This window comes from Columba livia, chromosome 27 (assembly GCF_036013475.1).
Source record: "Columba livia isolate bColLiv1 breed racing homer chromosome 27, bColLiv1.pat.W.v2, whole genome shotgun sequence".
NCBI classification, from domain to species: Eukaryota; Metazoa; Chordata; class Aves; order Columbiformes; family Columbidae; genus Columba; species Columba livia.
Window position 1 is genome coordinate 4,005,588 of NC_088628.1, and position 24,655 is coordinate 4,030,242.

General features: G+C 50.7%; 2 protein-coding genes across 8 annotated transcripts in view; both read right to left on the reverse strand.

The window, feature by feature from the left end:
• The window catches only part of MARCHF2 (membrane associated ring-CH-type finger 2), a 43,365-nt gene extending 39,444 nt beyond the window's left edge, over nt 1-3,921 (reverse strand). For 6 of the 7 annotated variants that reach the window (XR_010468259.1, XR_010468258.1, XR_010468261.1 and 3 more), the window contains exon 1: nt 3,780-3,921. The gene's annotated coding sequence lies outside the window, so the exon portion shown is untranslated. The remainder of the gene's footprint in view (nt 1-3,779) is intronic. The other variant, XM_065042360.1, reaches the window with a different exon arrangement.
• Nucleotides 3,922-7,409: 3,488 nt separating this feature from the next.
• Nucleotides 7,410-24,161, reverse strand: RAB11B (RAB11B, member RAS oncogene family). Its single transcript, XM_065042361.1, has 5 exons — nt 24,003-24,161; nt 17,435-17,630; nt 15,392-15,585; nt 13,803-13,883; nt 7,410-9,182 (listed from the first exon to the last, which is right to left on the reverse strand). The coding sequence occupies exons 1-5, from the start codon at nt 24,040-24,042 to the stop codon at nt 9,037-9,039; spliced, it is 657 nt and encodes a 218-aa protein (XP_064898433.1). The 5' UTR covers nt 24,043-24,161; the 3' UTR covers nt 7,410-9,036.
• Between the last annotated feature and the right edge of the window lie 494 nt (nt 24,162-24,655).

The window sequence follows — 24,655 nt, forward strand, 5'->3', positions numbered from 1 at the left end:
TATTTTAGCAGCAGAGAAAGATTACACGAACTTCATGGAAGCCGCTTGCCTGCCCTTCAGGTTGAACCAGTGCTGTGCTTGTTTCCTTCATAGAAAAGCAATCCATAGCTTTATTTTTCAGCTGGCTTGTCTTTTACATCACAGGGACTGTATTTCTTAATAAATTAGAAGTGGTTCATATGCTTCTTAGGGGACAAACGTAAGTAAATGAAGACCATTTCTCTCTCATGGGAAGGGTTTGAGCTAAAGGCACACAGAAGCATGAGTTAACTGGAGCAAATAAGACTGGAGGAGAGAAATGACACACCAGTTATGAACTTCAATCTGGAAGGGAAAAAAAGAAAACACAACAGTTTAGAAAATGGAAGAAACTCTGAAATCTCCAAATATCCAAAACTGAGTCAAAGTCAAACGGGGGAAAAATAAACTCATCTTGTAGTTGACAGTTCAGGATGCCCGATTCCCCTCTTCATCTCCTAAGAAAAGGTTCTGCTGTTTTTAGTGTAAAAAGCCAAGAAATTTCAAACAACAGTGAAAAAAGCCCCTAAATGCACATTTTACTTTTAATCTCTGCCTGCAGCACTACTACAAGACCTCATCCCGAGGACCTGCCGCAGTCCCTCGACTCGCAGAATCTCAGAGCCCGTATCCAACCTCAACTTCCCCGGCTTGTGCTGGATGCGTTCGGGGTCGATCTTGGTGATGCTGTTTCAATAATCCATGTCAGCTTCCTCCCAGGGAAACATCGTGTCCTGCACTCGCCTGATCCGGGCCAGCAATGGGCAAACCCCTCTTCCAGCCCCTCTAAAGGCCAGAACTCATCGGAAGCCGTTTACAATTAGCACTTTTGTAACTCTGCTCATCTGCGCCGTCTCCTTGGCACCCAGCGCGGGGTGACCTCACTGCCGCCTCAGCGCGGCTCCACGGCAAAGAAAGGGCGCTCAAACCCACCAGAAACAAGAAGCCGTTAATTCCAATGCTTTCTTTCTGTTTCCACTCGCCGCCTGCCAGCGGTGGGGATGAGCCAGCCCAGCATCACAGCTGGTGTTGAGCGGCCAGGCGCAGGCACCCAGCTCACACATTCAGCTCACGCTTGGCTGTTTCCTGCATCACCTGGGCCGCTCCTGGCAGAGTTCAGACTTCCTGACCGACAGAGGCTGCCTGGACACTCCACAGTGCACGCCTGAGGGTAGTCAGACCTTGCATCCTCAACCAGAGTTATTAAGTTCACCGTTACAAAGGGATTTTCCAGTGCCAGCTCCTTTCCCCTCAAGCCTCTGTTTCTGATGGGTGACAAACCATCGCAGCTTCAAAGCCACCTGGAAAACCAGGGCTCTGCCAGACCTCCAAACACCCCCCTGCAGCTGTCTGCATAATCCTCGGGAGATGCAAAAAAACATTCCGATTCTTAAGCCTTGGAAAGACAAGGTTAACATCCAGCTGTTAAAAGGATTATTCTGTGCATGTGCAAGCTTGGCAGCCGAGCAGGGTTGTACATCCTCGTGAGCAGGGTGGATAAAAGGGACTGGCTGCAGCCATCGGAGCTGACCTACCGCAGCGGCATCACAGGCATCCTCCACAGGAACCTGGAAAAAGGCTCAAGGAAGTGCTAGAAACTGTACAAGAAGAGAAAGACATGGAGATAAATGCTTGCTAGAGGAAGAGTAGAGCAAGAGAATGAGAGCCCAAATAAAAATGAGGGCTGGCAACAAGGAATCACAGAATTCCAGAATGTCAGGGACTGGAAGGGCCCTGGAAATCATATCCAGTGCAATCCCCCCTGGAGCAGGAACACCCAGATGAGGTTACACAGGAAGGTGTCCAGGCGGGTTGGAATGTCTGCACAGAAGGAGACTCCACAACCCCCTGGGCAGCCTGGGCCAGGCTCTGCCACCCTCACCCCAAACAAGTTTCTTCTCATATTCAAGTGGAACCTCCTGTGTTCCAGTTTGAACCCATTACCCCTTGTCCTATCACTGGTTGTCACCAGAAGAGCCTGGCTCCATCCTCCTGACACTCCCCCTTTCCATATTGATCCCCAGGAATGAGTCCCCCCTCAGTGTCCTCTTGTCCAGCTCCAGAGCCCCAGCTCCCTCAGCCTTTCCTCACACGGGAGATGCTCCACTCCCTGCAGCATCTTGGTGGCTGCGCTGGACTCTCTGCAGCAGTTCCCTGTCCTGCTGGAACTGAGGGGCCACAGCTGGACACAATATTGCAGGTGTGGTCTCCCCAGGGCAGAGCAGAGGGGCAGGAGAACCTCTCTCAAAAGGTTGAGAGTGAGACACAAACAGCCCCTTGAGCACGAGCAGATAAAGGGCACAGAGTGGGATGAGCAGCACATCCCCACTGACAGATCTTCACCACACACCGGGGCAGGGCAGCCTTGTCTGCACACACTGCAGGGCCGGCGTGCTGAATACAAACCAGCCTGATGAAACGCCCTGGCATTCCAGTTCATCATCATCAGCGCCAACTTAAGGGACACCCCACCTGTCCGCCTGTAAAACCTGAGCTCTGCACAGCTTCCTCCAAGACGACAAGTCACAGGACGGCCTGGACTCCCAGCATCGCGGCAGATGCGTCACCCCGTGGTGAGCTGAGCACCGTTTCTGTGGGTACTGACCATGCAGAGATCGGCGAGAAGTCTGACTCAAAGGCTTTTCACAGTCTGACCCACAGCTTTTCAGTTTTAAAACTTGGTCTCCCCATCTCACATGACAAGAGCAAATGTTTGAGACAGTGAGAAAAGCACCTCCAAAGTCACAATCATCTTCCTGCACATGAGGCACAGCCTCATCCCTCTGACAAATCCCACAAATGAGCAGTTTTAGCCTCAGCTGTCTCAAGAAAACTGGTTGAAGTGAGACAGAGAGATTTACAGGCCCCAGTTCAAGAACAGTCAGTCAGAACTCTAAGCTGTGGAGGCAGCCGGTGCTGCAGCACACAAGTGCTGTACCAAGTGCTTCAGCTTTGCTGTGACACCGAACTCATTCTCTTGGGAAATCTCCATGACAAGCTCTCCAAGACAGTGCCTTCCCTGTCGTGCTACACAGTGCTCAGTAGGTCAAAAATGTGGTGTAGAACAGGAGCCAGTAGCACTCAAAAGAGGAGAAAAAACGGGCAGAGGAGTCCACCTGCAAAGAAATCTATTCCTACTGACAACACACACCCGTGGAAATAAAGCCTAATGGCCACATACAAAACTTGCTGCTCCAAGCCCCCGGGCCTGCAACATTCTTCCCCCGGGCTGAGTTTCAGCTCGCAGCCCAGCTGCCGCGGGCAGGGCCGGGGATCAGCTCCGCCCGCAGCAGCCGCCGGGGGCAGCGCACGGCCCGGTGCCCGCCCCGCTCCGGGAGGCCGCCCGGAGCTCCGGGGCAGCCGGCTCGGAGCCGCCCGGACCCGGCGGTGGCTGCGGGAGAGGCCGCGCTGCCCAGGAAGGGGCCGCGGAGACCCGGCCGGCCCGAGCCCCGGCTGCAGCTCCCGGGCACGGGGCGCGGAGGACACCCCGCGGCGGGACCGCCCGCCCGAGCGGGGCAGCGGGGCCGGGAGCGCTGTCAGGGGCCCGGGCCCCCACCCCCGGGAAGCCAGAGCACGGCCCGGCCGCCTTGGCCCGCCCAGGACGCCGCCGCCGCAGCCCTGCGCCGGAGGGAGGCCCGACCCGGCCCCAGTAGCGGCGGGTAGACCGCGACCACCCAGCCGGGAGCAGACGCTGGGCCGGGCCCGGTGCCACCCCCGGTGCCGCCCGCCCCGCCCGGTCCGGTCCCTGCGGCCCCCGGTACCTGCGGCCCCCGCGGCCCCTCAGCGCGGCGCGCGCCGCCCCATCGCCGGCTCCTGCGGCCGCAGGCACCGCCCCCCCGCAGCCGCCCGCCCTCACCGCGGAGCAGCCGCCGCCCGCCAATCGCCGTGCCGCACTGCTTGACGTCAGCGCCGAGCCAACCAATAGACTGCACGGCACCCGGCCGGCGTCGCAACGCGACCCCGCTGGCGACAGCCGCTGGCCAATAGTGACCCTGCAGGGCGGCCGCGCCCCGCCCCCGCCTGGCGCCCCGCCCCGCGGCCCCGTCACCTCAGGGTCTGCCCGGCGGCGGCCACACCCGCGGGGACCGAGCGGTGACCCGGCGGCGCCTCCTGCCCTCGGGCCGCAGCTGGAAGGGCTCCCCCGGCCGCGCCTCGGGTCCCGGCGCCTCACGGAGGCATCGAACGCCCAGCCAGCCCCGTGGAGGAGCGGGAGCCCTCCAGAGAACAACGACTGTCCTGGAGCGAGGGGAAGGGCCCCCTCAGAGCACCTGCGCCCGCGGCCGGGGCGCTGAGAGTAATTAACCTCATTAACTCCCGGCGAGCGGCCCCTGAAATGTTGCCACCTTATTCTACAGTTGCATTTGGAACAGAACTTGGCACACACGGGCTGATTTGGCAATCTTTATATCCACAATACAGCAACCATGCACAGAAATCAAGTGATGTGTATATTTACAAAGTGAATTGCACTTAACACAGGAACCAGGAATAAAAGTAAATAAAAGGAACGTCTCTTCTGGGTTGCGTAAAGGTCCGCTGCTATTTATAGCCTACAAAGCCTGATGTAAAACACTCCTGTGCATTATCCAACCAGGTTAGAATGAGAATTACTGTTCATTGAGATGGTGCAGCCCTGAAGATACTAATTTTGTGGAAACATTCCATCAATCACCATTCAAACTGTGTTAAGACTCCATTAAGAGTCTGCCAGTCAAGAGAACCCAAGCTCAGCCCCAACTCACTGTATTTTACTTAAAGGACAGTTCATCTTCACCTCTAATTGCCTGATTATTTGACATTCAGCCCCCACCTTTAATACTGTATTTCTTAGTGTTTGTTTTTAATGAAGTAACTCAGTCACTCATTAAGATCTTTTTTTATTCTACAGTCCAGAACCTCTAAGCAAGTTCTCCATGCTTGGCCAGGAAACTCACCAAGCGCAGGTAAGACTCACCCACTAACAGATGACGTCCCCAACCTCTGGCCCAGTACAGAACGCGGGAATCTGGGAAGCAAAAATACCTCCCGTACATTTTTGCAAGCAGCTTTTGGTCAGTGACCCGCTCGGATGAAAGGCACAGACCAATCCTGGCATGTCCAGCTGAGAGAAGTCTCCTGTTCGCACCAGGACACCCCGTGACCGGCCGTGGCACACGCTGTGTGGTCATTACGTGGGACCTAACAGACCAGCACCCAAAGGGGATCTCAGGGTGCCGTGGCCTTTTGCTGCTTCCAGCCTGCCCGAAGTGCTGAGAAGCAGCCACAGGGGCAAGAAGGGGCCACGGTGCCTTTTCCTCTACCAAATTTTGATGGTTTCCGCAACGTACATTAAAAAAATCCTTTCAATGACGTAGCCATTGAATGACGTAGCAATGACGTAGCAATGAAGCAGCCACTCATATAAATGTAAAAATCCTGTTTACAAGTACAGAGCTTTAAAACTTGCCTATGAACCCAACTTTCTTGTCCTGTGCAGGCTACAAATACTCAGTGGAGATCCACAAGGGCTAACTCACCTGCTCTGTAAGCATCTCACTCAATAGGAAGAAGTTTGAATGAAGCAGTCTGCCCAATTAATTTATTTTCCCAGTTACCTGTTTGTGTGGTCACCACCAGATCACTTATGTGTTAATTTGGGCCTTTAATCTCCCCATAATTAACAGGATAGTTAGGAGAAAAGACTCCTGTCCAATTCTACATTGGAGGACCTATTCCAAATATTAATATCAGTAGGAGCCTCCAGCTGAGGTTTCCATCACTGACACTGGCTGGTAAGCACCCACTGCTTTTTAGTGTTATTTTTTAATAGTTAAATCAAAGTCATCCTCAACATCCAAGAAAAGCAAGTATAGCACATGTTCCTTCTTTCACAGGCGGCTCTCCCGTCATCAGGAGTTTTACATAAGCCAAATTCTGCCCTCAAACCTCTTACAGCAGATGGAGAAAAGCTGGAACATTTTCTATTTTCCTGACAGCAACACGAGAGACACAGTCAGTGAAGTGACAGTAGGAAGCAGCCCAGGTAGGGCTACATTTAACTGCTATTTTCACATCAGGAAAGCACAGTTAAGGAGTCCGGCCTGTTGGAGAGCTGCTCTGAATGCCAGACAGCTCCTCACCCCTTCGACCTTCCTCAGGACTCCCCTCTGCAACTTCAGGAGCCATCACCAACAGCGGGTTGGGCTGTAGCTACACTTTCTGAAGAGCACATGCTGCTTTCAGCAGGACACCGGGGCACTCAAGATCAAAAGCATCTTCCCCTGCGCACAGGAAGATGGTTCTACCAGGCACAACTGCTCCGCTGTCCTTTTTCTGTTGGCTTTGTGCTCGGTCTGGGCAAGAGCGTCTCATACCCACCCAAGGGCTACACCTCACTGCCCGGAATGCAGCCCTGCAATCTGGGAGAGGAGACACCTCGTCTGATAACGTGAGTGACCACAGCAGGTAAAACCACCGCTTCGTTTACACGTGCACACGCTTCTCACACCTCAGGTAAACCAAACGGCCCTCCAGCAAAAGGCAGGAGACCTTTCCACATCACAAAACCAACCTGATCCTCCTGGCGTGACCGGCAGGTGCAAGATCCACCTGCCCTGAGGGAGCTCTGGTCAACGCACAATGGGGTCACACAAGGGCTCTTCAACCCTCACATAATTTAACTGCACTTAAGCCCTAGACATGAACCTTTTCTTGAGACTCTGAGGCAAAATAGAGAGCATCCCACAAAGTTAAAGACTAGAGAAAGTCTCTTAAAAGAGACAAGGAAGTGACTAAGCTGCTTCTCAACTTCTTGCATCAGGCCAGATTCTAGAAGCTTCATATTAAGAACAGGATTTTCAGAGTGAACATTCATAGATCACCCTAAGCTAATACGTCCTCTTAACAGCATGATTCTTCCTCACGCTGTTCATCTCATTCTTTATAAAAGGTTTTACTCAAAAATTAAGGAACCCAGCTCCGCTAGCATCCACCTGTTCTTGAATGAAATATTTTCAGTATCTCAGAATTTTCCACTCTTTCTGACAGTGTGCTCATCTGCCAGCCTTTAAATCCTGGCTGCACATCGCATTCCACCAAAAAGGAGACGTCTCCAGTGTCCACTGGCTGCACCTTCTCCCAACGGGATGCCATAAATTAAATACCAAGTGTTGAGAGCGCTTCCCAACCCGGGACACCCTCAGACAGGGCCCTGCGGTGCCTGAAGAGGAATTCGGATCCTCGATGGGTGGGATGAGGCTGCAAGCGCACACCGTTCACCTTGAGCACATCCCCTAAACAAAGTGGAAAAGCGGAAGCGCTGGGCACCAGGCGCAGCCTTTGCCGCGAGCTACAGCCCTCGAACGGTACGAAATTAAAGGCATTGGTCTGGAAATCTTATACAAGAAAAGCCATCAGAGTTAACCGCCCTTAATTTTATTACATAACCAGACAGAACAGTTGAGACTGGAATGTCAGATTTCCCCTTCGAGCACGATTCACAGTTTGTTTGCTTTGTACCAGAAAAGTCAACTCACTCATCTGCAGGTGGGATTGGGCAGGTGAGGCACAGCAAGAATTCACTGCAAACTGCTTCACTGGCCTTCAGAGAGCAGATGGTCTCCAGCTCTTCCTTTAGATAGTGTCACCCAGTACTTGCCTCATCATACCATTCAGCGTATACCGGAGGGGATGCAGGTGTGTAAGAGCTAGTGAGCGAGGAAAAGCCATCAAAAGGATTTGCACAAGCCAGCGAGCGACCAACCACCCGAAGCTGTGATAACACTCTTCCCATTCAGCTAAACAGAGTACGAGTAGTTAGCCCTGCTGACGACAAACCCGTTACATCAGGTGAAGTACAATCATTTGAGAAGTACAGTCGGCAATTCAGTAAAACAGAGTAAGAGGAAAACAACAAGTTAGTAGTTATTATGTGAAATCTTAATATTACGCGTTTTAGTAGAGGTCGAGAAGATTATGCACAAGGTCAATAGTGAAAGATCATGACGAGAAGGTTCAAGATGCTATGGTTCTGCAGGAGTTTTACAAAATGTATAAAGTATTGTGTTTCTCTACAACAACCAAAACCCTTACAAGTGCAGGTATATACATGACATGAAAATATTGCTTCACTCACTCAAACAGGGATAGGAGAGATCTAGAGAAAAAGCAGCATGCAAAAAAAATCCTGGAGCTATAGAAGATCCCGCTTGCAGACACTGATCTACAGTACAAAATAAGCCTGGCGAAAGATTCCGAAATCAATATGCTGGCACTTACTGTACAATAATGTTAACTGATTAACATAAGCCATGAATAAATATTAAGCCGCTCCGTAAAGCCTGCACGAGCAGCACAGGCGTTCGTGGTGGCAGAGAAAGCAATGCAGACACACTTCATTGTTCCCAAATAAAACAAGGATAGAGAAAGATTTCCCAAGCAGGGAATGGTAAACTACACAGCCAGACTAACTGTATTAGGGGTAATTACATTATAAGTAATGTTATTTTCAACAGCTTTTTCATGTGTGTGCAGCCACTGAAAACCTCACTGTGAGACTCTATCAAGGACAGAAAAGAGAGCATTTGGTAGGACAGCTATTTCCTTTTAATTTCTCCCTCATGTTTACAGAAACACAAGAAAAAATCTGACTATGGGAGGAAAAAACCTTGTCACCTCAATGGAGTTATTTCTTCAAGTCCCCATGGTTTCTCTCCCAGAAAAACAAATAACCACAAAAATAAAACCAAAACCGTTTGAGGAGAGTGTTTCATGTGATACTACCCAGCAGCAGATGTTCCAACACAAACACGTCTATCAGATCAGTGCCTACATTTCAAGCCCAAAAGTCAGCACATGAAGGGATTTGGGAGGCAGGGGGATGTTAGCCCTACGATTAAAGCTCTAAGATGAAAAGGGAGATTTGGGAACGGGGGAAAGGAGGAAAGAGGGAGTCACGGAATCACAGGAGAGAAGAAGTGCACACAAGTTTCTAAACGAAGCACAGACGAAGTGAAGGGCACAAGAGTCATCTCCGGGAGGTCACAGGTTCTGACAGCACTGGAGTTTGTTGGATTTCTGTCCGTCGGTGGTTGGTGGGACGCTGATGTCCACCACGTTGTTGCCAGGAGACTCATCATGCGCAGACCGATCGGCGATCTGCTTCTGCGAAACAATGCGGTAGATTTCTGAAACGAGAACACAGCGGTTAGAGCCCAGAAAGGCATCGCCTGCCTTCCCCAGAGCACACGGAACCACAGAATGTCAGGGGTTGAAGGGCCCTGGAAAGCTCATCCAGTGCAATCCCCCCATGGAGCAGGAACACCCAGATGAGGTTACACAGGAAGGTGTCCAGGGGGTTGGAATGTCTGCACAGAAGGAGACTCCACAACCCCCTGGGCAGCCTGGGCCAGGCTCTGCCACCCTCACCCCAAACAAGTTTCTTCTCAAATTTAAGTGGAACCTCCTGTGTTCCAGTTTGCACCCATTGCCCCTTGTCCTGTCACTGGTTGTCACCAGAAGAGCCTGGCTCCATCCTCCTGACACTCCCCCTTTCCATATTGATCCCCAGGAATGAGTCCCCCCTCAGTCTCCTCTTGTCCAGCTCCAGAGCCCCAGCTCCCTCAGCCTTTCCTCACACGGGAGATGCTCCACTCCCTCCAGCATCTTGGTGGCTCTGAACACAGCAGAGCAGGCTGCCAAGGACACTAAAACCCCCATACTATAAGATATTAACTCGAAAGTTGTGAAAGGAAATGCAGCCCGACCAGCTATGCTGTGTAACATCTGCTCGGATGGACACACCGGCTCCTTCTTGAAAAGTCATTCAGACATTATTCCTCGCCGCCTTCCACAACAGCACTTCCTATCACATTCTTTTTCAATATCCCCACGAACTCCTATTATTAAAAGGCTTTTTCAATGAGCAAGCAGCAGGAATGCTCATTTCTAAAACACGGAATATCTTATTCTTGATTAAAGAAAAAGCGGGCAACATAATCTAGAAGCACCAATCAACAGGACGCTCGCAAAACGTCACCGTGCAGCAGCAGTGACAGTCTCTATTTCACACTTCAGCTACTAACAAATGACAGAATTTGCCTATTTTGTAACAAATCAGTTTTCCCTGCTATGACAGCAAAAAGCCACATGGTTCATAAAGCCACATATTCATCCAGAAATGCTTTTCCCAAGGTAATTAATTTATACACCTGAAAGTACACGGATCCACAAAGATGTAACTGCTGCCAGGTTAAAAGTTTTCAGGAATAAACCATTTCAACTGCATAGTTAGAAGAAATATTTTAAGTTGAAAGGTTTTTAAATTACTTATTTCACTGACTATAAGTCCTTGTTCCAACTTCCCTCCATTGTGAGACAGGAAAAGGGCAAGAACCTCCCTGGAAGTCTGCGGTAAATATTATGGTCACATTCATCCAGCCGCAGCCTCAAAAGAGCAACACTCAAAGTCTTTCGTAAGGATTAAAAATCATGAGGGACTATGTGCTTTGTTGGGGCGGGTTTTTGTTTGTGGGTTTTTTGGTTGGTTGGTTTTTAAGGGTTTTTTTGGGGAGGGTTGGTGGTTTTTCTCCCAGTCTTTAGGGATCAAACTGGTGGCCAGCGAGGAAACCCCCATCCTGCCGCTTTCACCCCACTGCTCACACACATTGTCCCACGTTTCTTTCCCTCCCTTCACAGGATGATTCTCTCCTTTCAAAACAGCATTTTCAGGACTACCCAGTCTCACCAGCCGCATCCCCACTGTACCTGAACTGGACAATCTCAGCACTTTGGGGAGCCCAGGATGCTGCAAAGACAGCGGTTTGAGTTCAGTTTACCCAGGTCTGACTTCAGCTCGAGTTCTGGCTCCCTAAATATATCACCTATTCCTAATCTGTCAGGCTTTTTGCTTGGAGGAGCAGCTTGGCTGTCCCTTTTTCTCCTGTCTGCCTCCTCTTGGTCACCTTCCTCTAATTGCAACACATTTCTAGTACCAGAGTTGACCAGCACCAGGCCAAGCGATCCCAACACTTCTTATTGCTTCCCCACACCCCTCTGCAAAAGAAACCAAAACCAACCTGCCTTACACAATTCAGCATATTAAAACTCAGCCTTTTCCCTAGTAACAGGCTCTCGTTTGTGCATAATCAATAACACAAAGTCAATTCTTTGGTCAGCATCCAATAAGCCACAAGCACCAGACACATCCTGATAATCAAACAGCACCAGAACGAAGGCTCCTTCTCATGTAACTGAAATCAATATCTGGTCACAAAAAAGCTCATAAAATGCTCATCTTGAGGTGTTGTGGGACGTGTAAATCAGGCACAGCTTCACAAAACAAAGTACAGCAGTGAGACCATAGATACAGTTTGTCAGTCTAGAATTCAGCTATAATAAGCAATAGTCAGGAATTGGGATCTTGCCGATTCCTCGTGTTCACCATATGGATCCTAAAGAGCTTTCCATGAGACAGAACAAACACACTGACAAATTATATGGCATTTTCCTCTCTTTAGAACAAGATTCTGAAGTTGTGGGGCAGCCAGAGGTAGAGCCATCTGACAGCCCTCCTCCTATTCAGATAGGATTTTAAGGTTTCATTTTAGGAGTGGAAGACAATGCTCTGAAACATCAACAGGTGATCTCAAAGGGTATTTTGAGATACAACTGCTGCAGAACACGGAGCGAAAGGCAGAGCCTGTGCAAGCAGAGATGCTGACGTGCAGCATGGTTTGTGAGCTCCCATCCATCCTCTGGAACACACAATGCTAACGCATCCGGTGCTGACACACTCACACAAAGTCTAACTACAGTTACAGTAAGATTAGGCCAAAGCTCAAGTTTGGGAAAAGTCACCCATCCCAGCTGAATTAACAGATATGAGCAGCACTTATTTTAAGCATCTCTCTTGCTCCGTGTGCTTCCTTCCCACTTTACTGCCTGTAGGCCACGTATCCCCTGGCTCACAACCTACCCACACCAGCCCTGTCCTCCTTCTCCACCCTCATGACCACACAACCCACACTTGGAAGGAAATCAGCAAGTTCCCCACGTGCTGCATTTAGCCTAGAACAGAGCTGCACTCTGCCAGGGCCAAAGGAGCATTCGAGGGCTCAAGTTTTCAACATACCAGCTGGAAATGCTACTAACAAAAGTGCTTTGGTCACGGCTCAGCATGGTAAAGATGACTTGCTGGTGTAGCTACAGTAATAAAGCTTCACCGGTGAATCCTCGCCCTTGTGTGCAGTGGGGTGCTCCCTTACACCAGGGCCAAGAAAATACACACAAGGCAACAACCCCATTGTAAGGAATGGAAATTATAAGCCCATTCTGAAACAGGAGGAAAGCCCAGAGTACAAGCACCTGGAATAGCTCCCATGCTAAACACAGCGGACATTCCCACACATACAGCAAGACTGACGCTGCAGCTGGACACGGTGCACTCAGCACTCACATCTCCAGCTGATAAATGTGCTGAGGAACATTCTTGGGCACTGGAAATCATAGAGCTCACTTTGGCCTGTGACCACTATCACATTCTTAGACAGTTCCTGGGACGCCTCAGGGACATTCCCAGAAAGCAGCTCTTGGTGCCCAGTCACCTGCAGCCATTGCCATTGGCTGGGAACAAGACTTCGGCCAAAAATATCATGGACCAGTTTGTTTTGCTGCAAGAGAGCACATGAACGTTTAACTTCCTAGCATGGCAAGTTCAGAGAAGGGAATGGAGCTGGTGAGGGGCTGGAGCACAAGTGTGATGGGAGCAGCTGAGGGCTCTAAGGGACTGTCATGTTTATTCTTGTCTCTTCCTTCTGCAATGAGAAATTTTTGTCCCCACTTCATGACCAGCTGAAGTGTTGCTACCGGGTCCTGCACTGGGGTCACAACAACCCCGTGAACGCTGCAGCTGGGGAAGAGCGGCTGGAAAAGGCCCTGGGGGTGTTGGTGACAGCAGCTGAACATGAGCCAGTGTGTGCCCAGGTGGCCAAGAGGCCACCAGCATCCTGGCTGGTACCAGCACTGGTGTGGCCACCAGGCCCAGGGCAGTGACCGTCCCTGTGCTGGGACCTGGGGAGGACAAACCGCCAATCCTGGGGCAGTTCTGGGACCCTCACGCCAAGAAAGGCCTTGAGGTGCTGGAGCGAGTGGAGAGAAGGGAACGGAGCTGGTGAGGGGCTGGAGCACAAGTGTGATGGAGCGGCTGAGGGACCTGGGGGTTCAACTGGAGAACAGGAGCTGAGGGGAGACCTTCTGATCTCTGAACTGCCTGAAAGGAGCTTGGAGCCAGGGGGGTCGGGCTCTGCTCCCCAGGAACAAGCGCCAGGAGCAGAGGAAACGGCCTCAAGTTGCGCCAGGGGAGGCTGAGGTTGGATCTGGGAACAATTTCTTCCCCAAAGGGCTGTGGGGCATTGGAACAGGCTGCCCAGGGCAGTGCTGGAGTCACCATCCCTGGAGGGCTGGACAGACGGACATGAGGTTCTCAGGACATGGGGCAGGGCCAGGGGTGGGTTATGGTTGGACATGAGGGTCTTTTCCAACCAAAATGATTCTGTGATTCTACGGCCACAGGTTCACAGGGACAGAACTACCAGTGCTGTTGCAATAGCTTAAACTTATGGAACACCAGGAGACTCAAAACCTCCAGATTCTTGGGCAGGAAGGTTGTGTGGGGTGGGAGGCAGAACACAAAGGTAGGACTAGAAGTCTGGCAAACAAATCATTCTGAACATCCATTTCCAAAAGATTCTAGATAACCACAAAACGTGCCCATGAAGAAGATCCACTGACTGCATAACAAACCGTACCTGTCAGGATGTTCTTGAAGGCTTCTTCTACATTTGTTGAATCCAGGGCAGAAGTTTCAATAAAAGATAAGTTATTTTTTTCTGTAACAAATAACAAGTGGTTCAGTTAAAAAACTTCAACAGCACTTTATTTCACTTTTACTTTGCGGTTTACACCTTTATTTTTAGGCTGAATCAGCCAGGGCACAGTCTGCTTTGTCTGTGTTCCTGTCCCACTAGAGCGGCCGCTGCACCGTTTATTCAGCTCGGGCGCTGCGGCAGCCTCACCTGTGGCCGCTGCCTTCCCACCGCGTGAGGACATCCTCCTCACTGCAGCCCGGGCTCGCTCAAGCAACGCGTTTCCCCGGCCTTGCACAACGTTATTCTCATTAGCTACAGCTCCCACCCAGCGGTACCTCGAGCAAGAGGGGGGGAAAAGCACATTGGCTGCAATGGGAGGCACAACGTTCCTCCTAAACCCCAGAAAGATCAACAGACCTACACTCTTCTAATCAGACCACGCCTCCAAATTACAATTATTACTAGTATCACAGTATTTTTTCTTTCCTCTTACAATGCAAAAGATATATATAGATATATATATATTTAAATTGTGATTAACACCCAACCATCACACCTAGAACGCTACAGGACCACCTGCCCAGATATAAGCAAATTGCAGTCACGGTGCTTAAACAGCAACACCTGGCCCATCAATGGCTATTTAAACCAGCCTGAGCAGGGAGTCAGGGCCAAAAATAAGACATTGAACCAAGTGACCACGATAACACACTATCTAGGGTGCCCACTAACTTGTTTTGCTTCTCGTATAGACTTCATTTCTCATTCATCTGAAAATGTAAAGTGGTTTTACTAACCACAGGGCACTGGCTTACTGGCAAACTTGAGAACAGACATTTAACCAGGCCCTAGTAATATTCCTAAAAGGATTTTAAAGGTTGTACATTTAAATTCCACCTCCAAGCTTGACAGCCACACACAAGCAACCTGAATGTCCCTAAGACTATAAGGGCAACAGAGTATTTGGCTGTTTTCCCAGTGATCTGCAAGAGAGAAGTAACGCAGTGGCACAGCTCACGTAACCCGCTTGATTCCCCCCAACATCTCCAAATCTGATGATCATTGCACTTAAACGAAACTAGACGACACTATGTGTCTGCTCTGGCACAGAAACTACGGCTACAGCATCTAAGAGAAGGTTCACTTGCAGCTCTCCACACTGACACAGAGAAGCAGGCCTCTAGGAAGGAAGGAAAGACACTTTGTCTTGCGATATTTTATATTTATATTGTGACATTTACTCTTCTAAATGTTGCTTACTGTTCCTAACATTGCTAGAGGAAGCGTTTAATCTTCAGCTACCAGGCAGCTCAAGGACAGCGTTTCACAAACACATACTACCACTGGATTTAAAGCAAAACAAATCCACAGCCACACGTGCTGTTTAACCCACCAAGATATTTTCATTTTTAAAAAAAAAATCTTAAATGCGTTTTAGGGTCCCAAATAAAACCTGAAGTGAAAGCTCAGTCCTCAATAACAATAGGTTGGAGCTGAGAGCAGCAGCCCGGAAGGCGCTGCCTACAGACCTGCGAAGGCGCGGGCCTCGTCGGTGGGCACGGCGCGCAGGTGGCGCAGGTCGCTCTTGTTCCCCACCAGCATGATGACGATGTTGTTGTCCGCGTGGTCTCTGAGCTCCTTTAGCCAGCGCTCCACGTTCTCGTAGGTGAGATGTTTGGCAATGTCATAGACGAGAAGAGCCCCGACGGCACCGCGGTAATATCTGAAAGCACAAGGCAGTGAGCTTTGTCCAGCCCCTGGTTTCTGACTTTATATTGGTGCCTACTAAAACCGTAAATCCCCCCACTTCAAAACATGTTGTGCTGATGCAAATACTGCTGTTGGGGATTTTTTAAGCCTAAAACCAAGTTCCAAATAACGGGTATTTTTAACAGCATTCCTAAAAATTCCAGTGTATGTAACAAAATCCTGAAGAGACTGTGGAAGCCACGATGTTTTTATTCTGCTGCAACAGCAAGCGAGAAAACTCCCAGTGCAGCTCAGCATCGGCACCGCTAGAAGGTTTTTGTGAAGTTATAACTTTTCTACTAAGAAAACAGTCCTTAGTAAAACATCACTTATCTTCCAAATACCTCCTGTCCTTCTTGAAAATTAAAGAGGGGGACTCTGGGCTATTTGACGCTTATCCACAAGCCCATAATCTGAGAAAGCGCAGGTTTGGGTCTATTTCAGCTCAAGCCAAGGGCCTGGGATGGCACAAGCCAACCTAGACCAGCAATCCTGTGGCGTCCGTGTTTCTCTTCCACACAACGCTACCGCACCTCCTGCTCCGCCAGCACCCGTCCAACCGGGCGCTGAACCGACTCAGGGCACCAAGTCAGCAGAAAACATTCGCTTTTTGCTGCTGGTTGTGGCGGTGCCGGCGGAGCCGGCTGAACCGGCCCAGTGCGTCACACCGGAGCCCGTGCCAGGAGATGCTCCAATTCCCACCAGCAGTTTTGCTGCTTGGCTTTTGCAGCAGTAAGAGCGACGTAAAGGTCACAAAGCTTCAGAAAAAACACGCTAAGAAAAGATGGAAGATGAAATCGCCGCTTCTATCTGCTTCTGCATGACTTTGTTTCTGCGTTCCTTCCCTACAGCTGATTCCCTTTGGGCTCCACGCTCTTTGGTTTTTCTCCCATCTATTCTACATGACGCTGTTTCACCTCAATGAAAAAGGTTCTCCTCACCTTGAGTTTAAAACAAATGGCTCCATCTGCGTACGACTCAGAAACAGGCCTGTACCTTTAAAACTGATATAAATCTGTAACAATCATACAATTTCAACGCGCTGCTCAGAATATGCCCAGGATAACTAGGCCTGCCAATAAGGTGGTTTTATTTTTCTCTTCTAAAAGATGCTTTTGCCTGCTATCTGCATAGAAACAGATACACCCAGGGGTTTCACCTCAAGCCAGTGTTGGGATTAACGAGGTGCTGTACACGAAAGCATCTCAACAGCGCTGTTTTAAACTGGGATGTGCCCGACGCTGCAGGGTCAGCATCACCACAGTCGCTTTCCTGCTTGCTCATTATTCAGCATCCACTCTCAGACCTGATTTTCAGCGCTGTCACTAACTCAAAGTCATTGAGATTTCCAGGGAGTTTGTGGCTGCAGACTGTCCTATAAATATCCTTAATTTCAAGATCCAGGGGCCAATGAAGACCAGAAGCCACGGGCATTATGGTAATTGCTGTGCCCAGACCAAAACCTGACGCCAAACTGTCCCCAGTTCCATCAGAAGCGTCACTCACTGCACGTGATGGAAACAGCACAGCCGGGGTGGGTAAAAAACCCAAATCACAGGACACTCCAACAGGATTCCCCACACTTTGGATTTATGCCGTCATTTATGCTGTCATTTCTTCTATCATAGCATCATTAAAATCTAAAAATTACTTTCATTATATTAATCAGGGAACATAAAAGTATTTGCTATTTAACAAGCTGGATCTACACTGATGTATGTCATAACGATTCCATCCTGCGCCCCAATCTTGTTTTGTTAATTCTCTCCTCAAATTCATCTGAACCACCTCTACCAGCGTCCTGCTGCCGGCCCGGCACTCACGCTGAGGTGATGGCGCGGTACCGCTCCTGTCCTGCCGTATCCCAGATCTGCGCTTTTATCGTCTTCCCATCCACCTGGATGCTCCTGGTGGCAAATTCCACCCCGATGGTGCTCTTGCTCTCCAGATTGAACTCATTGCGTGTGAAACGGGACAGGAGGTTGCTCTTCCCAACTCCGGAGTCTCCAATCAGCACAACTGGGAAAAAGACAAGACATTATTTTAGAAATCAATAGTTCACAGCAGTGTTTTCACAGTGCAGTGGTGACACCTGCCTTGCGGGCAGGACCCGGATTGCACAGCCAAATATTGGAGAAAATGATGCGCACACTGACTTCACCACTCCAGCCCCAAAACAGCCCCCGGCCCTTTTGTTACTAACAGATGGAAATGAGAAACCGCTGCAACAACTGTCAACGGCCAAACACGGATCCGGAGGCCAACGCACCACCAGGAACCAGAGGTGACTCCGAGTCCCCTGCGCCCGTCACCTTTTGCACAGGAAGGCTGCGACCACAATTAACACAAGAACGTGGCAACAGGCGACCTGTCTGCCTGACGGAAGCCTGTGTATGGTATAAACCTGCTCTATTTTTAATTAAAAACCAAAACATTAACTAAAACCAACCACACACAAAAACCCACCACCACCACTGTAAGTAACCCTAACCCCGTAAGTAAGCAATACTTGCAGCCTCACTTTGGGTCATACAGGGTGTTTCTTCTCAATAACTGAATTCATAAATAAGTTCACCACAAAAATGTTTAAAAAAAGATGAAAAATCAGAGACATTTGATACTACAAAGATAAAGCAAAGCAGAACTTCCCTCAGTGAGTCCTAGTAGTCTGCATGAGAAGTAAAAGATGAGCTAGAAAATCTCTGCCTCCACATGAAGTGTTGCCATGTTAACAGAAAAATGTTAATGCGGAGATCTTCAGCACACAAACCGCAGCTTTACTGAACGGAATTGTGAAAATCAAAGGTCCATCTTGCAGTAGGAGTTTCCCTTACTCTGGGGCTGCAGCTCAGGGCTCTGGAGGCACAGCCCTGCGACTCAGCAGGGCCTGTTGTGACAGGACAAGGGGTGATGGTTTTAAACTAAAGGAGGGAGATTCAGGCTGGACATGAGGAAGGAATTGTTGCCCTGAGGGTGGTGAGAGCCTGGCCCAGGTTGGCCAGAGAGGGGGTAGATGAACCATCCCTGGAGACATCCCAGGCCAGGCTAGACGGGGCTCTGAGCAACCTGAGCTGCTGAAGATGTCCCTGCTCATGGGACAAGTCCCTTCAACCCAAACCATTCCATGATTCCTGCTCGAGTTGCCTCACACCGGCCCCACCAACCTGTGATCTCCATGAGACCGTCTCACCAACAGCTCCAAAGCCAAGATTTGTCACACTGGGTCCTTTACCGTGCAGCTAACACAACCACACACATTTTCTTACATCCCTCTATTGCTGACTAGAGCAAGAAACAAGACTAAAAGCAATTAAGCCATCCTCCCTTATTCTCACAAATATCATATCACGTATGGCTTTGGTAGTCAAGTAACAGTAAGCCGGCTGGAGCAGAAGGAGGCCAGGCAGCTCCGTGAGGCTTCTTCAACCTCGGAAATATTTGCTACTCAGATTCAAAGTCCAGATCTGCTGATCTTCCTCACTCATACAATCTGTTTTTCCTATAGAAGAGCAAACACGGGCAGAAAACATTCTCGATCCCTGCGCAACAAATTGCAGAAGACTTTCCTCAGTAGACGCTTCCAGAATGAGCTCAGAGCTCTCCCAGGGCCAAGGATCACGCTCGGCTTTTAGTGTTATTACAGGTTTGTTCTGCTCAGGCCGTTGTTTGAGGACTCAGCCCTGGCAGCGTGTTGCTCCAGCTCAGGAACCTCCCGCCCCTCAGAGCACATTCCCAAATTCCCGCTGTAGCTCCCAAGCTGCACGGGGAGATTGTTTGAAACGCTCCGGACTCCTCAACACCCCCCCAGCATTTCATCCGCCTGACAGCGCAGACAGACGGACAATTGTGCTCGCACAGCTGAACGGTCACAACAGCGGCAGGAACGGGCGGGCAGCGGATCGTGGCAAAGCGCCACATCTCCCCGCCCGGCTGAAATCAGCTCCTCGCCGCGCTCCGCCTGCGCTGGCAAACGGCCTGAGCCGTTTTTTAGGGTATGAGAACAGAGATAGAAAAAAAAAAAAAAGGATGTTATTAAGAGTTCTAACTCCAAGGTTTCGTTAGCATGATTTTCCAGACAAACAGCTTTTCATCACTAATTCCACGGGGCGCTCCAAGGTCGGGCCGAACAGAGGTCGCCCATCCCGCACCGCGACCTGCGGCGCAGCCCAGCCCAGCGGCAGGAGGAGGTCAGAACACCCACCAGCTCGGAAAAACCCTGGAGCTTCCAGCTGCTTCCCAAGGGAGTTACCTTCTCGTGAACCTGCAGCTCGAGACTGCACCGCTGTCTCTCCGCCTTCCAGCCACCTCCTGTCCGCTGGCGTTTTGAAATTTGGGCACAAATCATGCAAATGGCTCCCAGGTCATTAACTCTGTCACAGGAACAAAATTCAGGGGGTTCCGTGCTATTTAAGCTGGTTCCTGGGTTGTTTCCTGCAAAGGGCGGCAAAGCACCAGCCTCCCCTTGACCTGCTGCTCCACGTTCCAGCAGAGATCTGAGAGCATTGGTGAGAAGTCACTGGATGCACAAGGACCAAAGGAAGGTGCTGAGACCCCAACCCAGTAAATAACTCTCTCTCTGTCTTTCAGTCTCCAAGTGCTTCTTGTTCCTGCTCAATCTTGAGCATTAAACAAGGATTTTTGCTTTCAGGAGAAACACAGACTGGAAGCCCCCATGAAGATGGAACCCACAAGTTCTTATTTTCTATGGCAATGAAGCAAGAAAATACCTGCAAGATTCTGGACAGAGTGATTAGACCTTGGGAAAGTTCGTACATTTGGGAACAGGCCACTGGACAGCATTGCAGGAGTCTCGACGGAGTAGAAAACAAAGCTCCAAATCAGATATAAGAGCCTGAATATTCCCTAAACACACCCGAATGGGTAAAGTCTGAATGGGAACCACCCAGACCCGCAGTCCCAGCACCCGCTTCGTACATGGGATCCTGGTGCAAAGCAGGTGAAAAGCAGAAAGACAAACCCAGCGTCAGCAAGAAAAACAAAATCCAAGTTTAAAATAGAATTTTAAATACAACAGACTATTAATTTGGAAAAAAAATTCTTTTGAACAACCCAAGAGATTAAAACTCCTCCAGCAGAGACCACATAAGCAGAGCTCATTATAAATATTAGCTACATAAGGTTGCCAGGTATTGATGACTAATATGACACACATTTGTTTTTAATAAGTGCAGCCTTTGTTAGGCTTAAGCTTTAATCTAAATCCCCGCAAAGGTAAAAGAAAGCTCTTTTTTCCACAGGTGTTTTTCCTTCCTTTTCCATGATCCAGCACACACCTGCACAACCTCACACTTCATTTCTAAAATAAACACCGATAGTAACCGATCTTCTTGAGAGGAAAATTAACATGCAGTTCACATTTTAATAGGTACGAGGCTTCCGATATTTCAACAAATATTAAAAGGTCATGAATTCAATTCCAGATCCAACCCATTCAAAACTCAGCGTGAAAAGTTCTTGCTTTTTAACCACCAAACTCATTGGGAGCGGAGCACGAACCTCGAGCTCCATCACCCACACACAGCCCCATCCATGGCCCTGCACACACAACCCGCTTGTTCTCCCCAAGCTTCACTCCGTCCCTTTGTTAACAAACCACGTTTTGTCGTGATCAATAAAATAAGCAGCTCTGACCACCGGGAGGGAATCGGGAACACAGAGGCAGCAGTTTAGCGGAGCAGCCTGGCTATAACCACGCTCGCATCCCCAGGGCGCCGCCAAACCTTGAATTAGTTTTTGCCTCCTGTGTGCTGGACTCGATAATGTTCATCTCTCCTGCAGCCCTATGGAAGGGCTGGTCCTAACGCACGGACGGACAGACAGACGATGTGAACGCCAGAGCTCCTCTCAAACTCACTGCAGATGGCTGGTCCTAACGCACGGACGGACAGACAGACGATGTGAACGCCAGAGCTCCTCTCAAACTCACTGCAGATGGCTGGTCCTAACGCACGGACGGACAGACAGACGATGTGAACGCCAGAGCTCCTCTCAAACTCACTGCAGATGGCTGGTCCTAACGCATGGACGGACAGACAGACGATGTGAACACCAGAGCTCCTCTCAAACTCACTGCAGATGGCTGGTCCTAACGCACGGACGGACGGACAGACAGACGATGTGAACGCCAGAGCTCCTCTCAAACTCACTGCAGATGGCTGGTCCTAACGCACGGACGGACGGACAGACAGACGATGTGAACGCCAGAGCTCCTCTCAAACTCACTGCAGATGGCTGGTCCTAACGCACGGACGGACAGACAGACGATGTGAACACCAGAGCTCCTCTCAAACTCACTGCAGACTCCTTGGCCACTGTCAGCCCTGCACAACTGTTTCACAGGCAGAAATTCACATGAGGGAGACTACCAATAAACGGGGCTCTTCACCTTTTAAACCGTTCATAAAGCTGGTTAATATAACCTATGCTAACAGACAGACAATCCAGATCTTCCACTATAGAAAAAAAGTTTAGATTGTGATTTTAACGCAGCACTGCGTCCAACCGGAGCCATCCTAAATAATGCTACAGTGCAAGGACGCAAATTCCTTAAACAAGTGCAACTGTAGAAGCTAAAATCAGAGTCCAACCACATTTCCTTTGGAAACGGGCGGCAGGGCAAAGGGTCAAACCTTAAATTTAATAAAAATAATCCCGACTGCAGCCTTTCCCCACCATGACTCCTCCCTCTGACACAGGGAGTTCAAAAACCATCTAAGAAGGGGCTAAACCAGAACTCTGTCCAATCCATGGACATGATATTTTTCATTATGTCAATTTGCTTGATATTTAATTCCATAACTGGCGGCAGCAGAATGGAAATGAAGGGAAGTTGGTCCTACAGCGGAGACCTCACCCCATTTGGCTCCATTTATGATCATGATTGCTCACCTAGTCCCAAAAAGCCTAGAAGGAAGGAAAGATAAGATGAGTAGATAGAGAAGGCTGCGGGTTTTTTTGTGGCTTTATTTAAAACCAACCCCAAAGCACACACAGCAAAGGACAATTCTCTGCCCCATGTTTCATTATTTTAAGTGCTACAAAGCGCACCAAGTCACTCCGCAGTATCAACACAGCGGCGCGGCCCCGACCAACCGGCTCTAGGTCAAGTTTAACTCCAGATAAAATTAAAAGCGCGTTTCAAAGTGGCCTTAGTATTTTTAAAGATGAGCACAGCTTTGCCTACCTAATTACTTATCCACAGAAGGAAGAAAACAAAGTTATATGTTTAGGCTTTCAAGTTGCTGCCTATTAAACCACTTGGGAAATAGATGGCGGAACGAGTTCAGAAGAAAACTAGTTTAGACCCGGACAGTTCAGCATATTTTCGGAGGACAGTCGTCTGCTTTATACGCATGGAAGAAATATGGTGGTGTTTTTTCCCCCAGCGTCTTATAGACTGTAAAAAAAAGATAACGCCAAACAAGCAAATACATCCATAAAGTATTTCTAACAGATGAATAATTGCTCTTCCATCAACGAGCGAGTGTGGAATCACCGCTGCCCTTGTTAGGGGCCAGGGACATACAACGCGCCCCGACATCAAACCGCAGGGGCATCTTCATGGCAGTAAAGCACAAACACCCTGAGATGATAATGTTAACCTCGCCTTTCCTAACAGGGAACTCCTGCGATGAATCTGAGGATTTCATCCACGCTACCAGAGGAGACGGGGGTAAAACGGGCTGGGAAACGCGCACGTGAAGGTTTTACACTATTCCTCAGCGCTGTGGGTGCTCCAGGTGAACCCCGGCACCTCCACACACACAGGACACCAACAGCAACAGAAACACCTGAGCCAGCACTAAACCCACCCACGGTTATGGACCCCTCACACAACCTCTGCACGTAGCTGCTGGACAACCCAAAATGTCACAACCGCGGGGACAGAAGCACTAAAATAACGCCAGGCAAAGCCCAATAAACGCTATGAACCTTCATGGCTGCAGGAGTTCTCCACGGAACCTCAAGTTCTTTCGGCTCCAGCTCCACACCCGGAGCGACCTCCCGGGCGACCCCCGCGAGCGGCGCCGCCGGCGGGCACAACCCCCGGGGGAGGCCCAGCCCCGCTCCCGGCCCCAGCCCAGGCCCGAACCTCCCCCGCACTCCCGGACCGCGCCCGCCCGGCTGCCAGCGCGCAGCCCCCGCCGCGCCGGGATGGAAAGGCCCGCGGGGCTCCCCCGCTGTCCCCCCAGCGCCAGCCCCAGGCGGCCCCGCCGCGGCTGGGGGCGGCGGGCGCTGCCCGTAAGGCCGCCCCGCGCACAAAGGCCTCGGCGGCCACGCCGGGCCCGGGGCAGCGCAGCCGGGAGGGCCGGGCCGGGCCGGGCCAAGCGCCGCCGCGGGCCCGCCGAGGGGAGCGGGCGCGGGCCGTACCTTTGAACAGGTAGTCGTACTCGTCGTCGCGGGTGCCCATGGCGATGGCGGCGCCGACCCTCTGGCTGCCAGGCACCGACCGCGGCCCAGCCGGGGGGGCGCTGCCGCCGCCGCCTATCAGCGGCCGCCAGAGCCCGCAGGAGGCGGGCGGCGCGCCAGACCTATCAACGATGCCCAATAGGCGACGCGCTCGCCTCTGACTGGCGGGCACGGCTGACCAATCGAAAGAGGGTAAATCGGGAGGGGTGGTGCTTGGGTGTCTGGGCAGGGTCCGTGAGAGACGAGGCGGGGCCCGGGCGGGGCCTGGGGTGGGCGGGGGTTGTGTGTGGGCGGGGCGGAGGGCGGGGTCTCGGGAATGCGCAGGGCGGGCACCGGGGTGTGTGGGATGCGGAGGGTCCGGCCATGGGTCAGGGGTTCGATCCCGGGGTCGCAGCAGCGCAGGAGCCGAGCTGGAGAGCGCACGGAGGGGCCCTTAAACCAACCTAGTGCTCGGCTGCAGCTCAAACCATCGCGCCCTGCACGCCTCAGCTTTGCTTTGCCGGTTGCTCCCCGCGCCGGGACTGATCCTGCCCCACACAGCGCTCAAGGTCTCACCTTCCTGCGCTAAATACCAGCTGAAAAAGCTGTTCTGGAAAAAAAAAAAAAGCCCGGTA